Here is a 21176-nt window from a genome sequence, read left to right as displayed (position 1 = left end):
TATTCCACATTCTGGCGATAGAAGGTTGTCAACAATAAGTACATGGCATGGCTAAAAGTATACAAGTTAAAACTGCAAGGTTATGTTTTTGACAACTGTGGATGCCGTACCTACTGCTGTGATGATAATTTAGCACGACTAACTGTACTACTTTTCATTTTTAATAATATGTTGTACAGTGTTTGTAGATCTATACTACTTGCATTTAATTTAGAAGTACACATGTGCGTTTCTTAATAGCTGTGTAACCACAAAATGTTCACACAGACCAAAATTCTGAGGAAAAAAATTTCTCAGTATACCTCAAAAACCCATCATCTGCGTGTACCCTTTGAAGGCCAACCGCGAGAGGAATAACATATAATGGATACATTATGATTGACGGCATACTGTACCATTAAACACAGTTCTATAACGCAGCTTCACTTTCCCAACCTTCAAAGTCGCGTGACGTATACGCCTGAGACGGATAGTCCTTTTGGCCAATGAAAAATGTAATTCCTTTCTTTTTTTCACACACTGCGGCAGCCGACAAATAAATAGACTTCAATGAGTGAATGGGAGGGATTTTAGAAGGTTGTTAGTTTGCAGTGCATGGGGAAATTGTGTTTTGACGTGAAGAAGCGAAACCTAGACCGGAGGAAAAAATGATTATTGACCAGCTGGGATAGTCGGATAACAGGAATCGGGTCTATGTGTGCTGGCAATGAAAGCTTGTGTACTTGTAAAGCTATAAAACATTTGGAGTTTAATGTGATGCCTTTGCCTGAGTCTGAGAATCGTAAAGTAAAACTGTAAAGTAAAAGGTTGTTTTAACCATTTTTAATCTCATCGTGGCAGAGTTTTCTCAGTTTGTGTGGGCCACGGAATGTACCACGTAGGGGGCTTGTCCTGCGTTTAATTTCATATAGTCGTTTGGTTCCAAAGCCTGAAGTTGGGAGTTAATGGGAGCCATTGGTGGTGGATGAGGGAGATGGTTGAGATTGCCGTTGCTGTTTGTCTGCCTCCTTTTCCCTATTCTCCCGATGTGGTTACAATGTTTAGTAGTATAATGTGTTACAGAGTAATGATTTAAAGGCGGGTCCACAGGTCTTGCAACTTGGGAAGATCTTTCCTTTCCGTAGAACTAGCATCCCCGTTGGAGTTGGATGATGATGTGAGGCAGTACTGGATAAGTACTTGGACTTTAGGTGGAGCAGCAGCAAAGCACTTTCGTCCTGGTCCCTATGGACACAAACCAGTGTAAGACGTTCACCTTAGTGCTGTCCACGGACTTATTTTATGTTGTGCCAGACACGGCTTTTGCGTTTTGGCCTAAACATTTATGCACTTTGCTTCTTTTCCATACGTGTTTAAGGCTGGCTAGTTGGCTGAATTAAAAGCAAGACAAGTCTGTAGCGTAGCAGAATGGTGGAGAAACGTAGTTTCTTACAGCAAGACGCTGTGTATGCTTGGTTTTCTGATTTGAGTTCTTCCCAAAGGGTGGAATTTCTGTGTGGGCTGTTGGATCTTTGTATCCCACTGGAACTGCGCTTTATTGGCACTTGTCTGGAAGACTTGGCAAGGAAAGACTACAATTCTCTTCGGGATTCGGAAATTAAAGCCAATAATCCAGCCGACTTGTCTAGTCTCACCAATATAACTGATGAAGTTGTACGTAGTAAACTGTTGGTAACCCTGGCTTTGCTTACCTCAAACAATAGGGAGGCAGCAAGAGTTCTTTACCGGACACTCACTCACATTGATTCTGTGATTAACAATTATGGTCTTCAGCTAGATGGCAGGACAGGAGACGAGTTCCTTTTACTGTTCACCATGGCGTCTAACCATCCTGCCTTTACTTTCCACCAAAAGCAGGTGCTAAGACAAGAGCTGGCACACATTCAAGGTCTTCTGAACAGTACCAGTAATACTAATAATGTAACTTTAGCTACCTGCACAGCGCCTGTGACTACTGTCAGCACTAAAAACAATAGCATTTGCTGCAGTCCTGTTGTCAGCTGTCAAGGCTGCCACATGGTGGGTATCTTACTTTTGGGTGTTTGTGAGGGTTACATGTGTACCTTTAGTCATCCCGAGATTTTCTGACTAGAAATTTGGTTAAATATTTTTAAAGGACAGCATGTTTAGAAATTTGTTTTGCTTATTGTGGTGAGAAATGATTCTGCAAGTTAAAGTAATCATCACTGGTCGATAAGCTAGATAACTGTAGTAACCATAGTTCTCAACTTCGTATAGCAAAGAATCTGGACAAAGCCATAAATAATGGGAGGACAAGGGCCCAAAAATAGGGACAATTTTTAAATCTTGCTCTTACAAACTTAGAAAGTTGATAGAATAATGGGTTTTACATTAGCGTTAGTTTTCTGAAGGGTATGAAATCTAAATCTCAAATGTCTGTCATTATTTTTTTACGTCAGTCCTCAAAGATTTGGTAATGATTAGGTAGAAAAGGACAATTTTTAATTAACAGGCCAAAAATATGAGGCAAAAATCTGTACAGTTGAGAGGTATAACTGTTGGTAAGATATGCTACTGGAAAATGTGTGATTCTTTTTCTTTCTAAAGTTTTAAAGAAATTACTACAATTGCTGTTTGAACACTATGAAGGAGATTAGGCGTGCATGTGACTTGTTCAATGCAGTTTTCTATTGGGGGTGTGTTAGTAGGGTACAGGTAGCACTGTCCTTTAGTTTTGTGTGTGTGTGTTTGCTTCTGGCTTTATACTCCAGCTTGCTTATTTAATTTGGCTATTGTATCTTAATGCCTCACACAGTGTTTACCAAATGGTATCTTCTGTTTGAACTTTGTACTGTTTAAAATAGTGAAACATACTTCCTGACAGTATACCTCAAGTTGCTGTAATGGAGACCGTGACATTGCTGTTTTCATGATCAAGGAAATATTGCTTTGCTTGGTATGGGATTCCTCAAAATAAAACAGTTAATCACCAAAAAATGCCAGCCTGTGTTTCACTGAGCCAAAAACCACAAAAAAATCAAGCAAATTCATTCCACAAAATATTTTAATCAAGAGTTTAGCATTTTTGCCCTACACATGTAATCAACACTTCATCAGAAGTAATAAAAATAGTACTTGTACATCATTTAAATGCCTTTCTAAGCATATCATGTGCTTAAATAAAACCAGTCATCCTTGAATAATTTACATTGTACAAACATTCAAATAAAATAAATGTAATAAAAAGCAGACATCGAAATTACAATTCATTAACCCTTAATTTTAAATAGTTTGTAATACAAGTAGTGTAGGTTAAACCAGGAAAAACTGAATCGCCACAGTATTTCTCTGTGACCCAGTGAAGTTTTCCAGTCCACCATTCTCCCCGGTGGATAGTTCCACTTTTTCAAGTACAGAAAATAAAAAGTAATTAAAACTAGAACAATTCGTTATGCATCTTGCCAAAGAATATTTCTGGTCCCTTCTGTTAATACTGTGTAGATGCTGATAAGATCCTTTTATGTGGTGCATTTTGTGTTTTCCAGATATACGATGTATGGTACGGATCACAAATGGACAAAACCACTCCTGTAGACTGGCAGCTTTTTTTGCCACATCACTTCCATTTAAACACATAATTAAAAAATGTCTCAATTCCAAAATATTAATTAATTTGCACTGGTTGCAGCATCCACACTTTAAAAGTTTTAATTTGTTCATTAATAGTTACAGATGCTGTGTCTTCCAGCACATTCTTTACATTTGGACTGTTGCTGTATATAACGGGTGCTGTCCCAAAAATTGGTAATAATAAAATTGAAATAATCAAAAATCTTCCAATTTCTAGAAAGAACCTCCTTGATAATCTTACAGTTTAGTAGCAAATGGGATGGTGAATGATTTAAAATTAAAACTAGCTCTACACAGTGACTATCAGGGTAATGGGCAACCTACTGAGTCCTATCCCCCATGTAAGATAGGGCAAAAATCACTGTGTCTTGTACAAACATCAGCGTCATTCTCATCTACCAGTGAACGTAGGTACTCCCTTCTAGAAAACATATCAATTAAAATTTTGACCCCCAAATCAAACTGATGGTCGTTGAATGTAAGCCTAGGTATATGAATCAGTTGGCTTTTTATAATGCCTTTTTAAATATGAAATGGGTACTAACTAGAGTAATGTAAGAAGAAAGTGAAATATGTTGGTTTACGGTAAATACATGAAAAAACTGTCCATCTTCAATGAGTCTAATATTCCAGCAATTAATAATGTCACAATTAGTAGTCTATTTAAATCAAAGAAAGTTTGTAGTACCTACCAGATCAAAGAATTTGTCAAATTGAGCCAAAGTTCCTGTCTAAATTAAAAAGATGTAATACACATATTTTAAATAAGAAAGACGAAACCTAAAAGAAGAATATGGAAATATAAAACATCTTTCCCAACAACACATCACTAAATTTACATAAATGGGGTACACGTGGCCCCCATGGCCACACACCCTTCTATTGACGAAAATACTACCCATCAAAAAACAAGAAATTCTTTCAGTACAGTTTCCATAAAAATTAATCTGCAAGTTGTCTAAATTACTAAATCCTTCAAAGGAAAGTAACCGCTCCTGAAATCAATCCAACCCAGTATAGTGAGGAATAACCGAAAACTAATAACATCAGTTGTTTAAAAAAAAAAAAAAAGAGAGAGAAGATGGTCTAAAACGGTTCCTTAAAGAGGTTCAAAAAACTCCCTAGAGTCCTTTAAAATGTGTTGTATGACACAAAGTATTCTTTGATTTCCAGTCAATAAATTTAGCAAGTGGTTCAGTTTGTGAATCACTTGCCAAACAGTGGGATGTAGATGTGGGTTACTGAGTGTTCTCAAATCTCATTTTTAGAAACTCTTAAAAATTTTTGTTGGTAAGCATCAACTGCACCTTACCTGAGTAATCCAAGGAATCTTTTAGCTCAATTTTCTGTAACAGGCATGTGTTTAGATAGGTGAGCTATTGTTTGAAACGATTGCTACTCTGAAGGTGTAACTTCGCAGTTAGTTGATAACTTATCAGATTGAGATGGTCCCATCAAAGAAACACAAGGCTCAATCTGGTCTTGCGAAGATATAGTCCAGTGTAGCACATAAGCCAAAAGATATCAAAAGAATGTGAGATGTTGAAAACATAAACAGTTAACCACCAAAATCTCCAGCCTATGTTCAACAGGGCCAAGATCACAAAAGATCAAGCAAATTCAGCCGACAATAATATTTTAATAAGGAGTTTAGCACTTTCGTCTTCCATACTTAATCAGGACTTCATCACTACTAATAAAAGTAGTGCTACACACCACTACATTCCTATAATGTGGCTAAATAAAACCATTCTTGAATAATTTACATTGCATAAAAGAAAAAGAAATGCAGACAGAGCATCTTTGTATGGCCTAAACAGCAGTATTTAAATAAAGTGGATTCAGTAGATGGAATAGTATGGAGTCGTCAGGAAGACGCTAATATTTTGACTACTACTTCAAAGCTTGCTCTTGTTCAATCGCAAGCTGCTATGAAGCCCCTGAATACTTTTAATGTTGCATGACTCTGTTCTGTTAAATGTACAGTAGGCATAGGAGTATAAGAATAAATCAGCAACTGTACTGAAAGAAAAGGCTGATCCTCTTAATGGGAGTGTCCCATCTGTTATGGATACGCCCATAGTTAGGTCTGAACAGTCGGATTTAAGGGATTTAGTGGCTCGTCCAAAGGATAAATGCAACACTCTGCCTGCATTTCCTTTTCTGGAGTTTCCACTTCCCGTGAAAACCATGACAGTGAACAGAAAAACTGGGTCTGTGAGTCGAGGCTGCAAGAGAAGGAAGTTCTCGACATAATCAGTGTAGATCCAGCTTCGATTAAAGAAGAGAATGTCCACATGGTGAATTTATCAAGTATGGCTTTGACTGACTTGCATCTTTCAGTGTTAAATAAAGATCTAAGTTGTATACCAGACACTTGTTCAAAACTGTTTGATGCTGTGGTTAACCTGAAATTATTTGCAAGGAATGTTATGCTTAAATTAATGTTTGAGAACAAGCAGTATACTGAGGGTGTACTAAAGAAACCTAGTGTTTGTGTTTGTGCTGAATTTGCAATTGGAAACATTTTTAAAGGTATGTGAAAGCGAGCTGGCATGGTTGATACGCAGACGGTGTTTCTACAGTTTAACATGAGCAAAGTGCTGCTTTAAAGGAATTGGAAAACAACGGACACATTATTAGGCTTGCTGGTAAAGGAGGCAGTGTCGTTGTTATGGGCTTGAATTATTATAATATGCGAGTGTTGAATATGTTACAGGATCTTCATACTTACCAGCTTATTGGTAAATTAAAAATGAATAAAATGATTGCCATTGTCGGTGACACATTTTATGATATGCTTAAGATGGACATGATTACTAAAGATGTATATGATTTTTTTGCAAGTACCTTTTCCTAGAATACCGATAATTAAAGGTTTACCTAAAGTCCATAAGGACATGAAAGCTCCACATTTAAGACCGATAGTGGCAGGAAGGGGTTGGATTACTGAGCCAGCTTCCCTATATGTAGAAAGTAAACTTAAAGATGTTGCCTGTGCATCTACTGTACTAAAAGATTTAGAGTCTCTGTTTGGATTTGCTAATAGTAATATTAGCCATTCCAGATGTCTATTGGTCACCTTAGACGTACAGAGCCTTTTTACTAGTATCCCAAATGAATATGGTATTGATAATGTTAGGTTATATTTAAATGAAAAGAGCTCTTATATCCCCAATATGATACATATGATCTGTATGTTGTTGGAAGTTATTTTAGAAAACAACATTTTTTTATATAATACACGTATCTGTTGGCAGAAGTGGGGGAGTAGCGATGGGCACTTCGTGTACTAACATTTATGCTAACCTTGTGTTGGCATACTAGGAAGAACATCAAGTACTAGTGCCCAAGCATGAACATTTTCAATATATAGCATTTTACAAAAGGTTTGTTATTTTTTTGTTGTGGCGGGGTATGGAGGATCAGTTATCAGTTTATTGCATATCTGGAACAGATTGTGGATTTCTTCAAGTTCACATCACAGGTGTCTGTTGATATTATTGACTTGGATATACATGTATCTATTATTAACTTCTTAGATGTACGTGTATCTATTTTGGTTGATCACACTTTTTCTGCCAAGATGTTTTGTAAAAAATGTTGGAAGAATAAGTATTTACATAGAACTAGTATGCACCCAGGTTGTATACATAAGAATTTAATTAAGGGGCAACAAGTGAGAATTTCAAGGTTGCATACTTCGGAAGATGATTTTATACAAGCTTCAAACAACTTTGCTGAGTGCCTGATGGATAGAGGATATTGTCCTAGAGAAGTGAGGGACGTTTTGAATAACAAATTAAAGTTACGAAAGAATAAGGGTGTACCCTATTTTTCTGAAGTTTATAAGCTGAACCAATGGGAACGATCTATGAATAGAACTGGGTCTAGGTCCTATAAACAGAGGATTAATGTCCCGCCTACATACACTAGTGATGTAGATAGTATTTGTAGTGTTAAGAACTGGAGGCTTTGTACTATAGAGGAACGTATTAAGGGGCTAGTAGGAGAAAAAACTTTCTTTTTATTTAGGAATTGTAAAAATCTTAAAGGCTTTGCAATCCCCCTGCTGTCACTAGACATAAAATGAGTCAAAGAATAGGTACTTTTACTTGCAATTTTTGCAAGGTGTAGATTTTTTATACATTATGTATGGGAATAGATATTCTCCTTGTTTGTATGCTGATTGTACAACTCAACAGTTAGTATATTTAGCTACCTGTAAACATTGTTCATGTTTTTTTATATTTGCAAAATGGACAGGCACATTAAAGAACGGATTTTACAGCATATTCGAGATATTTCATCCAGTAATAGTAATGATGCTTTAGCTAAGCATGTTGGACCGTTTCCTTTACACACTTTTGTTTTCATGGCTATGCAGATTTAGTCCTGATATTAGAGGTGAGGATGTTTTTAATGATACTGAATTTGCTGAGCTTCATTGGATAGCTGAGCTGCAAGCTGATAGGGTAGCTGAGCATTTAAACCTGGCAACTTATTAAACCTGTAAAGAAACATCATTTGATCTGTAAGTTTTGATTGGTGGCTAGTAGTTTAAATGTGTTTGCTCTATGCAGAGGTTTTAGATCTGAAGAAGGTTTTTACTGAAAGCACTTATCTATTTGCTTTGTTTTAATAGTATGTCCCTCTACGTGGTGTCTGCACTGGTTTTATTACTTGGATTTGTTTTTGGTTTCTACAGTGTTGGACTTCAGTGATCTGCTGCATTTTTTTACTTTGGGATTACATTTTTTAAGACTTGTAAAAAAAAGTTTTTTTTACAAGTACCTATTTTTTTAACTATCCCGTAAGTGTGATGTTTAACCCATAATCTTCATTAGAATTGCAATGAATTACAGGAAAAAAAAAAACCTTGTGTTTAAAGCAACAAGCCAGGTTCATTATGATATTACAGGACTCAAATTGTTTATTGACCAGTGTTAAAGCTTTGTATAGCCATGATCACCGTGAAGTTTGATAAATATTTATTATTGTATATCCTACAAAACTGCCACTCAGAAGTATTTCCAGTCAGTTTGTTTTTTAATATCTTTATTAAATCATCACATTTAAATTGCAAAATGAGTTTGCATGCTTTAATAGAACATTTTCATTTGTTGTCATTCAGTATTCATGTACATTATTTTAACAATTTTCATTCACTGAGTTCATTTCCTGCCTTTCCTTAAACTTTTGAAGTGTGAAGATTTGTTTTCTTTAAACCTTATTTCTCCTGCTGTGCATTATTCTGCATATATTGTTTCCATAAAATCCACAGATTCTATGAAATGTGCTCATTCTCACCTTCAGTTCTTTTTATCTTCTTGTAATATATGTAAAACTTTGGTTGCTATCTGCTTGATGTTTGTTTCTATTTTCTGTTAATTGATTTTTGGCAGCCAGTAGCATTAAACATATTAAGGCGTTAGTATTTTCAGGCAGTTCAAATGCCATATAACAGCTCAAAAGAATCCTTTCCTTAGTTATTACAATGTGTTCCCCCAAAATCTGTGTGTGCTTTGTAGGGAATTTTTAAATTTGTCAACTGATTACATTCTGTAAAAATATGTTCCAACCATGTCTGTCTTCAACATTTGCTATCTGCTTGAAGAAAAATCCTCAGAAGTCTACTTGGGGGATAAAAATACCAATGCAAAAAATCCTAAACCTTGCAGATTTTGCTGCATACTTGCGAGCACTAAAGATTTCTTCCAGTTTTTCCTTTGTAAACTGCTTTTGTATTCTCAATCTTTTCTAACCTTTGATACTTCTATTTATCAAGCAGTGTTTTGTATTATCCCATTTGTAACCGTGCTTTCTGTTCAGACTACTAAAAAGTATACCGGTGCTGATCTTTCACTTGACTCTCCCCTGTCCCTTTTCTTTTTGACTATATTCTTTTATATTTTTTCTTCAATAGCAGTGAATCTTTATTAGTAAAACACAGGATGTGGTAGATTTCACTACAAAATAACCGAAACGCAACGTGGCAACAACACATGAAAAACTTGCAACAATATAAACAGTTCACTCTGTATTCTGCAGTCATGGCAGCAATCAAAATTGTCCAAGTAATAAAAAGTTAAACAAAGTTTCAGTCCAGATGTTCTTGTTTAAGTACTGGAAAAGAACAGAGAGGATGTAATAGTCTAATGAAGGTGGGTTGAACTAGCCAGGTGGTGAAAGCAGTGAGAAAGCTGGCATTCTTTAAAGAATAAGGTAAGTTTGGCAACCTAGCAAACTTTAAAACTAATCTGTCTCAACAGTGAAAAGGAGGCTCCTCCATAGTTAGAGATGCAAATGAGGTACATTGTTTCCCCATATGAATTGTGTGTTTTTGGGGTAGAGAGTACATACTGAGCTTTGGATTTAAGATCCCTTGGAGTTGTGTACCACTGAAGGAGTAAAATTAGTGATGGACATTTATGAGGTTGGAAGAGCAGCCTTTAACTGTGTAAGGTGTGAAGGTAGTTTGGCTGCTCAGTCCAGAGTGCATTGCAGTGATAAACTCTGTGGGAAGGTTTGCTGAGAACTTGGCTATTTTGTTGTAACATTGTTCTAACTTTCATTGTGAGGATTGTAGGTGATGAGGATGGAGTAGTAGATTTGGCAGATGATGCAGTTTTCAGACATGTTTTTTAGGTAGTGCTACTTTGGCTAATGTCTATTTTCTTGAATATGAAGGTCAAACTTAAGGTTTTTGTCAAGTGCTACTCCTAGTAATTTTGTATAAGCAACCAATTTTATTTTGATATTCTTTGAAGAGGTCATAATGAAGACCAGCTTTGCCTTTTCAGCAAGGTTTGGGAGTGAACAGTAGTAACTTAAACAACTTTTTTTTCCATCATTTAGCAGCTGAGAGTTTTTTATAATTCACAACTTGCACAATGATATAGGTAGAAAGGAAAACTTGCCATAGTGTCATTTTCATTGTTATTATGCGATATGCATTTTTCTTTTTAACAATTATTTACTCCAACATTACATAAATTTATCAATTCTTCCTTCCCTTAAACCTCCTCCTGAACATTTTTCTAAAATGTGTTGCAATTTTACTTGGTCTTTTTGCTAAAGAACCCACATCCAGTTCTTTTTGTCTCCTTTATAGTATTCAGAACTTCAGTTACAGTTGATTTAGATTTTAATTTCCATTTTGTAGTAGGTGCTTTTGGCAGCCAGTAGCATTAAACTCCATAAAGTCTTACTGTGTCCAGGCAATTCAAATACTTCCCAAGTCATAAGAATAATTTCCTTAATTACAACCATTTGCTTCCCCATCATTTCTGACAAAGTCTATAGGAAATTTGTTAAATCTGCCAACTTTTTACACTCCCCAAAACATGTTCACAGTTTTTCTGTCTCATCACACCTATAGCATTTGCTTTCTAACAGAGGAAACATTCTCTGAAGTCTGCTTGGGCTTTAAAAATACCTACTAGCAGCTGAGAATGTTGTGTTGTAACAATGTTTCAATAAAGGATAAAAAATCCTTTTTAATGGTCTGGTGTTCTGGTAGAATGGCGGCAGAGTAAACAAGGGTGGAATCATTTGTGTATTGAATTAGGGTTACATAGTTGGTGCTTGTTATAAGGTCACTTGTAAATATGCTAAATAGTATGAGTCCTAATCTAGATCTTTCTGGGGGTACCGGTTTTTATGGTATGAAAGTAAAATAGGTATTTTCTGTTTCACATGTTGGGTTCTATTGTTAAGCTCGCTGTGAACCAGGAGATGGTGGATGTAGAATTGCCAAGTTGTAAGAGTATCTGTGGGAGAATTTTTAATGAAAAATTATGTCTTGCTTTGGAGAGGTCTTGGAACAATGCAGAGACCGGTTTATCAATTTCTTGTTTTATTAAGAAATTATACTAATGGGTGTCTCTGTACTACGGCCAGTTTGACAAAGTTTTAAATCTGATAGAAGAAACTACTAATACGTAACTGGTCCTTGGCCATATCTGTTGCCACCCTCCGCCTGTATAGAGTTTTAAAAAATGTTGTGCCGCTCTAAGATGTTATACCAGTATCCGTGCTTACCATAGTTCTCATAATTAAAGCAACCGTGCTTGCTATCCCAAATGACATATATTAATGACTTAATCCAGGCATCTTGTTACTTCAAGGAGGGATATACTGGAGATAAGTCATTGCTCAAGGCAGGCAGTAGCTCAGATTTGTAATGATGTAAAGAAACCAGAAGTTCTAGTGACAAAAGGGTCTGCATTTTATTTAATAGTTTCTCTGTCTCTAAAAGTGGTAGAAGAAGAGGCTTAGTAATGGAATGGTGGGAGCAGCTACCAGAACATACTACTGCTTGAGAAAATCTGATTTGATTGAAGTTTATATACTTACATTGCTTCTTAAGTTTATTGCAGCATTATTTCATTTAAAGATTTCTTTTCTTTGAGATTTAGAAGTCAAAGGAAGTTTTAAGGCAGAAAGCACATTAATGTTTTGTCTTGTGAGGCTTAAAGGAGATTAACTACTTCTGACTAAGGGAGGAGCTAGAAGTTAAAGAACACCAGTTCAAGGTTTTCTTGAGACATCTACCAGAGCAAGTTGCTGTGTGAGTAAATGCCATTTTTCTCCTCTCGCCTTCCATTCTCCGTTATATTGGTAAGTCCAGTGGCCCTTGAATTGTTCACCTGTTATTTAACTTCATAAGCTCATTTCTCACTTCTGCTTCTTTCACTTGTACTGTTGATTACTATAGGGTATACTCTGAAGGCCCATCCTTAAACTTTATCCTTCTATTTCACATCCACTACTTGCACATTACCCATACCCAGTCACAGGTGGGAAGATGATAAAATACAAGTGTGGTCTGGGGCACTTTTTAAATTGTGTATATCTTTTTATTATGTTAATAGATTACTCCTTAATGACTGAACTCTACCAGTATGCTTCATCCATTAACCTCTCCCCCAGGAAGGTGAGCAGGCATCATCCACTTATTTCTCCCTCTCCTGGCTGGCCATCTGGTGCCCAAACTTGTAATCAGACTCTGGACTCCAGAACTGCAGATATCCTAACTGTGTTGTGCTAGGCTAGTGTGCCAATTTTGACTGTTATCTGCTGTATTAAAAGAGCTGGCTTTTGCTTGCAGAAATGTATTCCTTGTTGATGGAACACTAAATTTTTGTCAGATATGGAAGCCCAGAATGTGAATGTTAAACTTTTCCCATCAACCCCACTGTGTGAACACACGCACACACTTGCACCAAATTAAGAGTGCACTCGCAAAAACTTCACCAGTAACCACAAGAAATCATACGCTGAACACTGTCAGAACCTGACACATGTAACATTACAAAGACCTTCCTGTCACTGCTTTAAATCGTGTGTGTTTTATCATTCTAACATGATAGCAGAGAAAGTTCATACTAGTACAATATCTGAAGATTAAATTGAACTGAAACAACAAAGCCACCATGTAAATACTTTTTTCTTCACACGTTTATTAAAATATTAAAAACACTAAAAATTCAGTTAAGTGCTTTCGCTCTATACCAAGAAATTCTTCAGAAGTGAATAACAATCACTTCAAAACTACATATATACCATTCACCCCCACCCCTTTAATCACATGCTTTTAATCAAATTATCACAAGGAAACTATGAACTCAGAATTTGTAATGCTTTAATCTTAAAACAGGAGCTAGAGAGGTACCCTCATTTATACCTGGACAACTAATTGCATTAAATTTGATTTGCCATTTTAACCATTTTACATTCAGATGTTCATCCATTATATGTCCCTGAGGATCCCTTCTGGTAAAAATCAATCACCTTAAAGCCACATTTATGTGCTGGAAAATTCAACACATGTTTGTCCAAGGCATTTGTGGGCTTGCCCTTTTAATATCCAACAGGTGGTCATATACCCCGTCCCTCAACCTCCTTGAGGTTTTTCACCACATAAAACTCCAGGCATAACAAACATTGGGCCAAATAAACCATATTACATGACACACAGTTAGTGTCCTTTAACCTTAAATTCTACTCCATTAACTTTAACTTGGTCCCCCTTTATTATATACCTACATTGAGGGCAGGTACCACATTTATAGGTCCCCTTGCTCTGTGTTGGTTGAGCAGTAGATTTTTTTTCCCCCCAATAGAAATTTAAATGAGTTATCCTTTTTATAAACAATGCTAGGGAAATTAGCCATTTTTGTCGATAACAGGGTCCACCAAAATTATTTTTCAATTACTTTTAACACTTTTTATTACTGCTGAACTATCCAAAGTATAATTGGTAATAAAGGCTGCTTTTAAGCTGTTGTCATTACTTCTTATATTACATAATTGTCATGCCACTTGTCTACCATTGTTTAAGATGGGCACATACTGTATACAACTAAGAATCTCTTCATAACTTCAGTCTTAATTTCCCTTAAAAAAGGCTCTAGGTAACCTCTGGAAGTGAACATGTGAAGTACCTTATCATATTCAAGGCTAAAAATAAAAAAAATTATCATTCTCGCAAGCCTAACCAACTGGCCCTTAACTACTGCCTTCTTTTGCTTAGGATGACATCTGGAATAATGCAGGTAACTATTAGAAAAAGTTGGCTTGCGATAAATAGTAGAGGTAAAACATCTCTTTTCCATATCCTTATTAATCAAAACATCCAAAAAAGTAATATTATTTTCCTTAGCGGAATAAGTAAATGATAAAAACTCAACTGTATTATTGATACAAGTAAAAAAAAAAACTCTTGCAATCTTTCTATTGTGTCATTCCACAAGACAAGTATGTCATCCAAAAAGCATGTATATAAACTCCAACTGTTTGCATATTCACTGTTAAATATGAATTTTTCTTCCCACTCTGCCATTACAAAATTCGCAAACGGAGGATCCCACACTGCTCCATGGCCACATCTATGGTTTGTCGAATGTATTGCCCTTCAGAATGTAAAGTTTTTGTTTAGCACTATTTCCATAAGGGTGACCATGGTTTTAACCTTTTCAGTGGTCAAATCCTTCACATTTAAAAAGCTGCTGTTCAAACCACAATAATCCCATGGTATGGGGAATGACCGAATATAAATTGTTCACATCTATGGTGACCAAAAAGGAATTAGGATGAAAACTTGCTTTGTTCAATAATTCTAAAAAATGCCAAAGAGTCTTTACATATTTGACTCAAATTCGATAAATACTTCTGTAGCTAAGAGTCTATGAAATTCACAATAAAAAATGTTTCAGAACGTTTTTGCGTCAACAATAGGTTTGAAGGGGGTTGGTGGATATTTTTATGCAATTTAGGTATTTCAAAAATGGTAGCTACTTTAGGTCTGTCATTGTACTTAAACTCATAATCATTCATAATAATAAGACCTTCCATTGGCAAATCATATATCATATCAATTTTGGAATATGCAATATTGATTTCATTTATAGGTGTTGTAGCATATGTATCTTCCATCAATTGGTTAATTGTGTTACAATAATCCACTTGATCCATTACTACCAACCCTCCTCCCTTATCGGGTTTCATTACCCTTAAGTTCCAATCAGCAAGAATTTCAGCTAACAAAATCTGTTCTTTACTTATTAACATAATTACATCTACGTTTTTCACTATGAATCTTTTGCATATCCCTCTTACATAATTTTTCAAACAATTGTAGCTCTTGTTTAATCGTTGGATTAAAAACACTTGGCCTATGTATCATAGTGGTCTCCTCATTAATATTTGCATTATTAAACCACAATTTAAAATTCAACTTCCTAATAAATAATTTTAAATCTATTATAGTTTCTATAATGCCTGCTCTTCTAGCTGGAACAAACGTGAAACATTTTGCCAGCATATCCGCATGTGCTACATGTAGTTGCTTGGAATAGTAATTATAAATGCTAAAGTCATTTAAATGAATTTGTAATCTCTCTCAAAACCATGTCCTCTTTGTCATTTAAGATTTCATCACTTACTTTCTCCATTTGTATGCTTGTTTCGGCCTGGCACCCTGCTGCAAGTATGGCTCGTTGGTTGTTGTGTACGATGCCCTCTGTTCCTGATTCTCTCTGACCTTCTCTCCATTCCTTGTCCTAAAGGGGCTCCACCCCTTCCTGAGCCTGTATTTATAGAGTCAAAACCAGTAGGCAGATCTGCAGTGTTTTTATTGGTAGTTAAAACTTGGTTCCCACGGTACCATGGTAGATTAGGGTAAGCTCTACCATTTTGAAACTCTGTCAATTCTCTTAAAACGTTATAGTTTTCCATTCTGAAAGTTTATTACACTCCATGTCCACCTTACTGAACAAATTCAAATACAAATAATTGGTCTCAAAATTAGGAAATAGAAGGTTGTCTGAAATATTTTTGTTCAGAGAGTCCAGCTCTTTAGACAAGCGTTCTAGTACAGCAGTATTGTTTTATCAATAAACACATACAATCAAACCCAGCTTGATCAAATAAATTGTGTAAATCTGTTAATAGCTGTGGGTTATGTGCTGTCTCATTAGGATATCTCCACATTCTAAGTCCACGAGGTTTATATTTAGCTTCAGTATTTTTCATCAAATAAACATTTTCCAATTGTATTTTCTTAAATTTAAATAAAGCCTTGTCCAAAATGGCTAGCTGCTGTTCAGTTCTGAATAAGTTCTTGGTATAGAACAAAAGCGCTTAACTGAATTTTGTAGTGTTTTTATTATTTTAATAAACGTGAAGAACCAAGTATTTACTTGGTGGCTTTGTTGTTCTGGTTTGATTTTTGTGGATATTTGGAGTTTGTGGATATTTAACTGTTATTTGAAGATAAAATTGCACTGAGTTAGACTCGAAAACGCATAAGGCAGACTGTGACATGGCAGCCCCCAAAGCATTTCAGTTGCTCATGACTTCATTGCATGTGAAACAGATGCATACTTCAGTAGACTTTCAGTGAATTTGTGACATTTTATTACCCACTTGAGTCCAAAATTAATGTAATCTCATCTAGGTTAAAAAAGGAATGAGAGTAGTCAGAAGAATGATTGTTCAGACTGGAGAGCGTAATCTAAGAAAATCATTTCCTCAGTATGCATCAGGATATGATGGAATTTTTGAATATCCAAGCAATCTTGCAGAAAAAAAATCTGAAAGAAATCCCCTCATCTCGTATGTCAACTACATATCAAGAAAACTGTAACATTCAGTCACTGGCTAAGGAATCTGAACGAGATGTACAGCTGCAGCCTAACCAGAGTTCTTTACTCAATTTAGACAACAACTCTTCTTGGGAAGTACAAATGCTGAACCCCTTGCATTCTATTTCTTAGACACTTTTTAAATTCCCTCAAAAAAAAAAAAAAGAATTTAAGTTAGCATTGTTAAATTCCAGAAGTCGTAGGTTATTAGAAGCTTTCTTCGGATTGTAGAATGTTTCATATATGTAACATTACTGAGCTTGGTTTAAAGATCCAAATATAGAGTCCATGTTGGTTGAGCAGTAGATTTTTTTTTCCAATAGAAATTTAAATGAGTTATCCTTTTTATAAACAATACTAGGGAAATTAGCCATTTTTGTCGATAACAGGGTCCACCAAAATTATTTTTCAATTACTTTTAACACTTTCTATTACTGCTGAACTATCCAAAGTATAATTGGTAATAAAGGCTGCTTTTAAGCTGTTGTCATTACTCCTTATATTACATAATTGTCATGCTACTTGTCTACCATTGTTTAAGATGGGCACATACTGTATACAACTAAGGATCTTTTCATAACTTCAGCCTTAATTTCCCTTAAAAAAAGGCTCTAGGTAACCTCTGGAAGTGAACATGTGAAGTATCTTATCGTAGTCGAGGCTAAAAATAAAAAAAATTTATCATTCTCGCAAGCCTAACCAACAGGCCCTTAACTACTGCCTTCTTTTGCTTAGGATGACATCTGGAATAATGCAGATAACTATTAGAAAAAGTTGGCTTGCGATAAATAGTAGAGGTAAAACATCTCTTTTTTTTCCATATCCTTATTCATCAAAATATCCAAAAAAGTAATATTATTTTCCTTAGTAAATGATAAAAACTCAACTGTATTATTGATATAAGTAAAAAAAAAAAAAAAAAACCTCTTGCAATCTTTCTGTTGTGTCATTCCACAAGACAAGTATGTCATCCAAAAAGCGTGCATATAAACTCAACTGTTTGCGTATTCACTGTTAAATATGATTTTTTCTTCCCACTGTATCAATGAGTTACACAAGTGAGTTTTTAAAATTGAGAAGTGTAATTCAAATATGCTAAAAAAAATTGCAAGTAGTCTGGTGCTTGGTCCAGTACAGTATACTGCTGACTTGCACAACATAAGACTGGTGCCTTCTCCATAGTCGCATAACAGTGGAGGGTAAGTGAAAAACCCAGTATAGTATACTGCTGGCTTGCTCAACATAAGACAGTGATGTTTGAAAAGAAAAAAAAAAACTGCTGTCCAAGAAAAGAAAATCTTTCAAAAAGTTGATTACACAAACTGCATTGTTGTATAAACAGATATTTTGTGCATATTTGTCTATTATATACATGTGTTTGTATATGTATATAATAGACAAATGTGTTTGTATATGAAGCTGCGGTGGCGCAGCGGTAGCGTTGTTGCCTCACAGCAAGAGGTTCTTCCGTTCGATTCTCGGCTGGAGTGCCTTCTGTGTGGAGTTTGCACATCCTCCCAGCAGTTGAGTGGCGTTCGAAAGACATGCGTGAATGGGCGTGCCTTCATTGAAGGTTGGGCATCGGGCTGGCACCTTGGCATCATAAAAATCAACTGCCAATCATTAGCGGACTGGAGTTCCGCTGTGGCGATCCCTAACCGGGAAAAGCCGAAAGAAGAAGAAGAAGATATACATGTGTTTGTATATACACATATAGGCATACTTGCTTACACATATGAGAACATGCGTGCACTTCCTTTCATCATTACAGTACCAGTTGAATCTTAATATCTAGAAGCTAAGGAAGAACTTAGGACTTTTTTTTCAAGGACAAGCCTCCCAGCCCCCACTCTTTACACTGAATGTGTGGAGAATTTGCTCCCATATTCTTGGCTTATATATGTCAGTTCCACAGTTGTCCTGCAGTGGGGGGAAACTGCAGTTAAAGAAATTTTTTGAAAAGCTGGTTGCGCAAACTACATTCATTAGAGTGTAGGGTAACATCACTTGTATGTGTACACATTAATACACACGCATACAATCGCACAGCTAAACTTATGTATATATATATATATATATATATATATATATATATATATATATATATATATAGATTAACTTTGAAACATTGAATGTTCAGAACATCGACGTTCTGATCATCGAGATCAGAACATCGATGTTCAGAACATCGAAGTTTCGAAATGAACCAAACAAACACCAAATAAATTACACAAACTATGTGAGGGGCTGTGCCCCCCACACCCCCTACTTTAATATTCCAACTTCAATATCGCACTACAGTGGGGTAAGGAAAGTCTCCCGTTTTACCGCTATAAGCGGTATCACTAAAGGGGAGATTTCCCGTACCCTACCTGCAATGCCAACACTCAGATGGCACACACACAACATGCAGGGCACCTTGCTGCCCTGCATACATACCCACAATTCTACATTTTCACTTACCTGGCACTTCCACTTTAAACCTTCGATGTTCTGGTCTCGATGATCAGAATGTATATGTTCTGAACATTCAGTGATTTAAAGTGGAACTATATATATATATATATATATATATATACACACACTGATATGTATTTGTATCCATTATATAACTCTCATCTTTACAGAGTTACTGGAATAGGTGAAGGCTCCATGGTGTTTGTAAAAGTTAAAATTTAGAAGCTAATGAAAACATTTGGGAGTAGAAATTGCTCATGCAATAACAAATATTGGTGTTATTGAATATAATGTTGTAGAAAGCTACCTTACAGCATGTGTGGTCCCTGCAAGGAATGAGGATTTCCTGTTTAAAGTCCTAAATGTGAAAATCTGTGGCATTAACAAGGATTTTCACTAAGCAAACAATGACTAGGTAAACAACTGAATATCGAATTAATATGACCAATTATTCTCTGACTGTTGTCAAAACAGTTTGGAGCAAAGAGCGTGAGATTCAGCTTGGGTGACGTGTTTTAGCTGTGAGACTGGCAAACTCATTCCGTTTCTGTCTATGGTTATACCCTTCAAAAAAGTTTGTGTACACAAATGTTACAAGGTATCCTTTTTAAGGATTATATAGGTTTAGATGAGAATGTAAATGTGTGTATTAACTTACTCTTACTAATAACACACTGGTAGCAAAATTTCATTTTGCAAGCCATTGTTAAGAAAAATACTGTTTGAAGTGGTGTTCCTCATGTTTTGTTACAGTATAATCATGATGAGAGAGGTGGCGAAGGCTAAGGATAAGGCATATGAAGAGTTGTATGAAAGGTTGGACACTAAGGAGGGAGAAAGGGACCTGTACCGTTGGCGAGATAGAGGGACTGAGCTAGGAATTATGTGCAGCAGGTAAAGGTGAGAAAGGATAATGAGGGAAACATAACAAACTCACAAGTGAGGAGAGTGTGTTGAGCAGATGGAAAGAGTACTTTGAAGGGTTGATGAATGAAGAGAATGAGAGGGAGAGAAGGTTGGATGATGTGGGGATAGTGAATCATGAAGTGCAATGGATTAGCAAGGAGGAAGTAAGGATAGCTATGAAGAGGATGAAGAATGGAAAGGCTGCTGGTCCAGATAACATACCTGTAGAAGCATGGAGGCGTTTAGGTGAAATGGCAGTGGAGTTATTAACCAGATTGTTTAATGAAATCTTGGAAAGTGAGAGGATGCCTGAGGAATGGAGAAAGTGTTTTGGTACTGATTTTTAAGAATAAGGGTGATGTGCAGAGCTGTAGTAACTACAGAGGGATTAAATTGATCAGTCACAGCATGAAGTTATGGGAAAGAGTAGTGGAAGCTAAGTTAAGAAGGGACCTTATGATTGGTGATCAGCAGTATGGTTTCATGCCGGGAAAGAGCACTACAGATGCGATGTTTGCTCTGAGAGTGTTGATGGAGAAGTACAGAGAAGGTCAGAAGTTGCATTGTGTTTTTGTAGACTTAGAGAAAGCATATGACAGGGTACCTAGAGAGGAGTTGTGATATTGTATGAGGAAGTCGGGAGTGTCAGAGAAGTATGTAAGAATGGTACAGGATATGTACGAGGCTAGTGTGACAGAGGTGAGGTCTGTGGTGGGAGTGACTGATGCGTTTAAGGTGGAGGTGGGATTACATCAAGGATCAGCTCTGAGCACTTTCTTATTTGCAATGGTGATGGACAGGTTGACAGACGAGATCAGACAGGAGTCCCCGTGGACTATGATGTTTGCAGATGACATTGTGATCTGTAGTGTGAGTAGGGAACAGGTGGGGAAGACCCTGGAGAGATGGAGTTATGCTCTAGAGAGAAGAGGAATGAAGGTCAGCAGGACTAAGAATATATGTGTGTAAATGAGAGGGAGGATAGAGGAATGGTGAGGATGCAAGGAGTAGAGGTGGCGAAGGTGGGCGAGTTTAAATACTTGGGATCAATAGTTCAGAGTAATGGTGAGTGTG

At 36.2% G+C, this 21176-nt stretch overlaps 1 protein-coding gene across 1 annotated transcript in view; it reads left to right on the top strand.

The window, feature by feature from the left end:
• The first annotated feature begins 585 nt into the window (after positions 1–585).
• Positions 586–21176, top strand: part of ZCCHC14 (zinc finger CCHC-type containing 14) — a 1045305-nt gene continuing 1024714 nt past the window's right edge. The window contains exon 1 of the mRNA XM_044081530.1: positions 586–2019. Coding sequence (XP_043937465.1) covers positions 1408–2019 — 612 coding nt within the window. The 5' untranslated portion in view covers positions 586–1407. The remainder of the gene's footprint in view (positions 2020–21176) is intronic.

The sequence above is a fragment of the Protopterus annectens genome, chromosome 8.part0 (assembly GCF_019279795.1).
Source record: "Protopterus annectens isolate FY-2018-M chromosome 8.part0, PAN1.0, whole genome shotgun sequence".
Classification (NCBI taxonomy): domain Eukaryota; kingdom Metazoa; phylum Chordata; order Ceratodontiformes; family Protopteridae; genus Protopterus; species Protopterus annectens.
The sequence above is the reverse complement of the archived record's forward strand: the minus strand, read 5'-3'. Positions and strand labels throughout refer to the sequence as shown.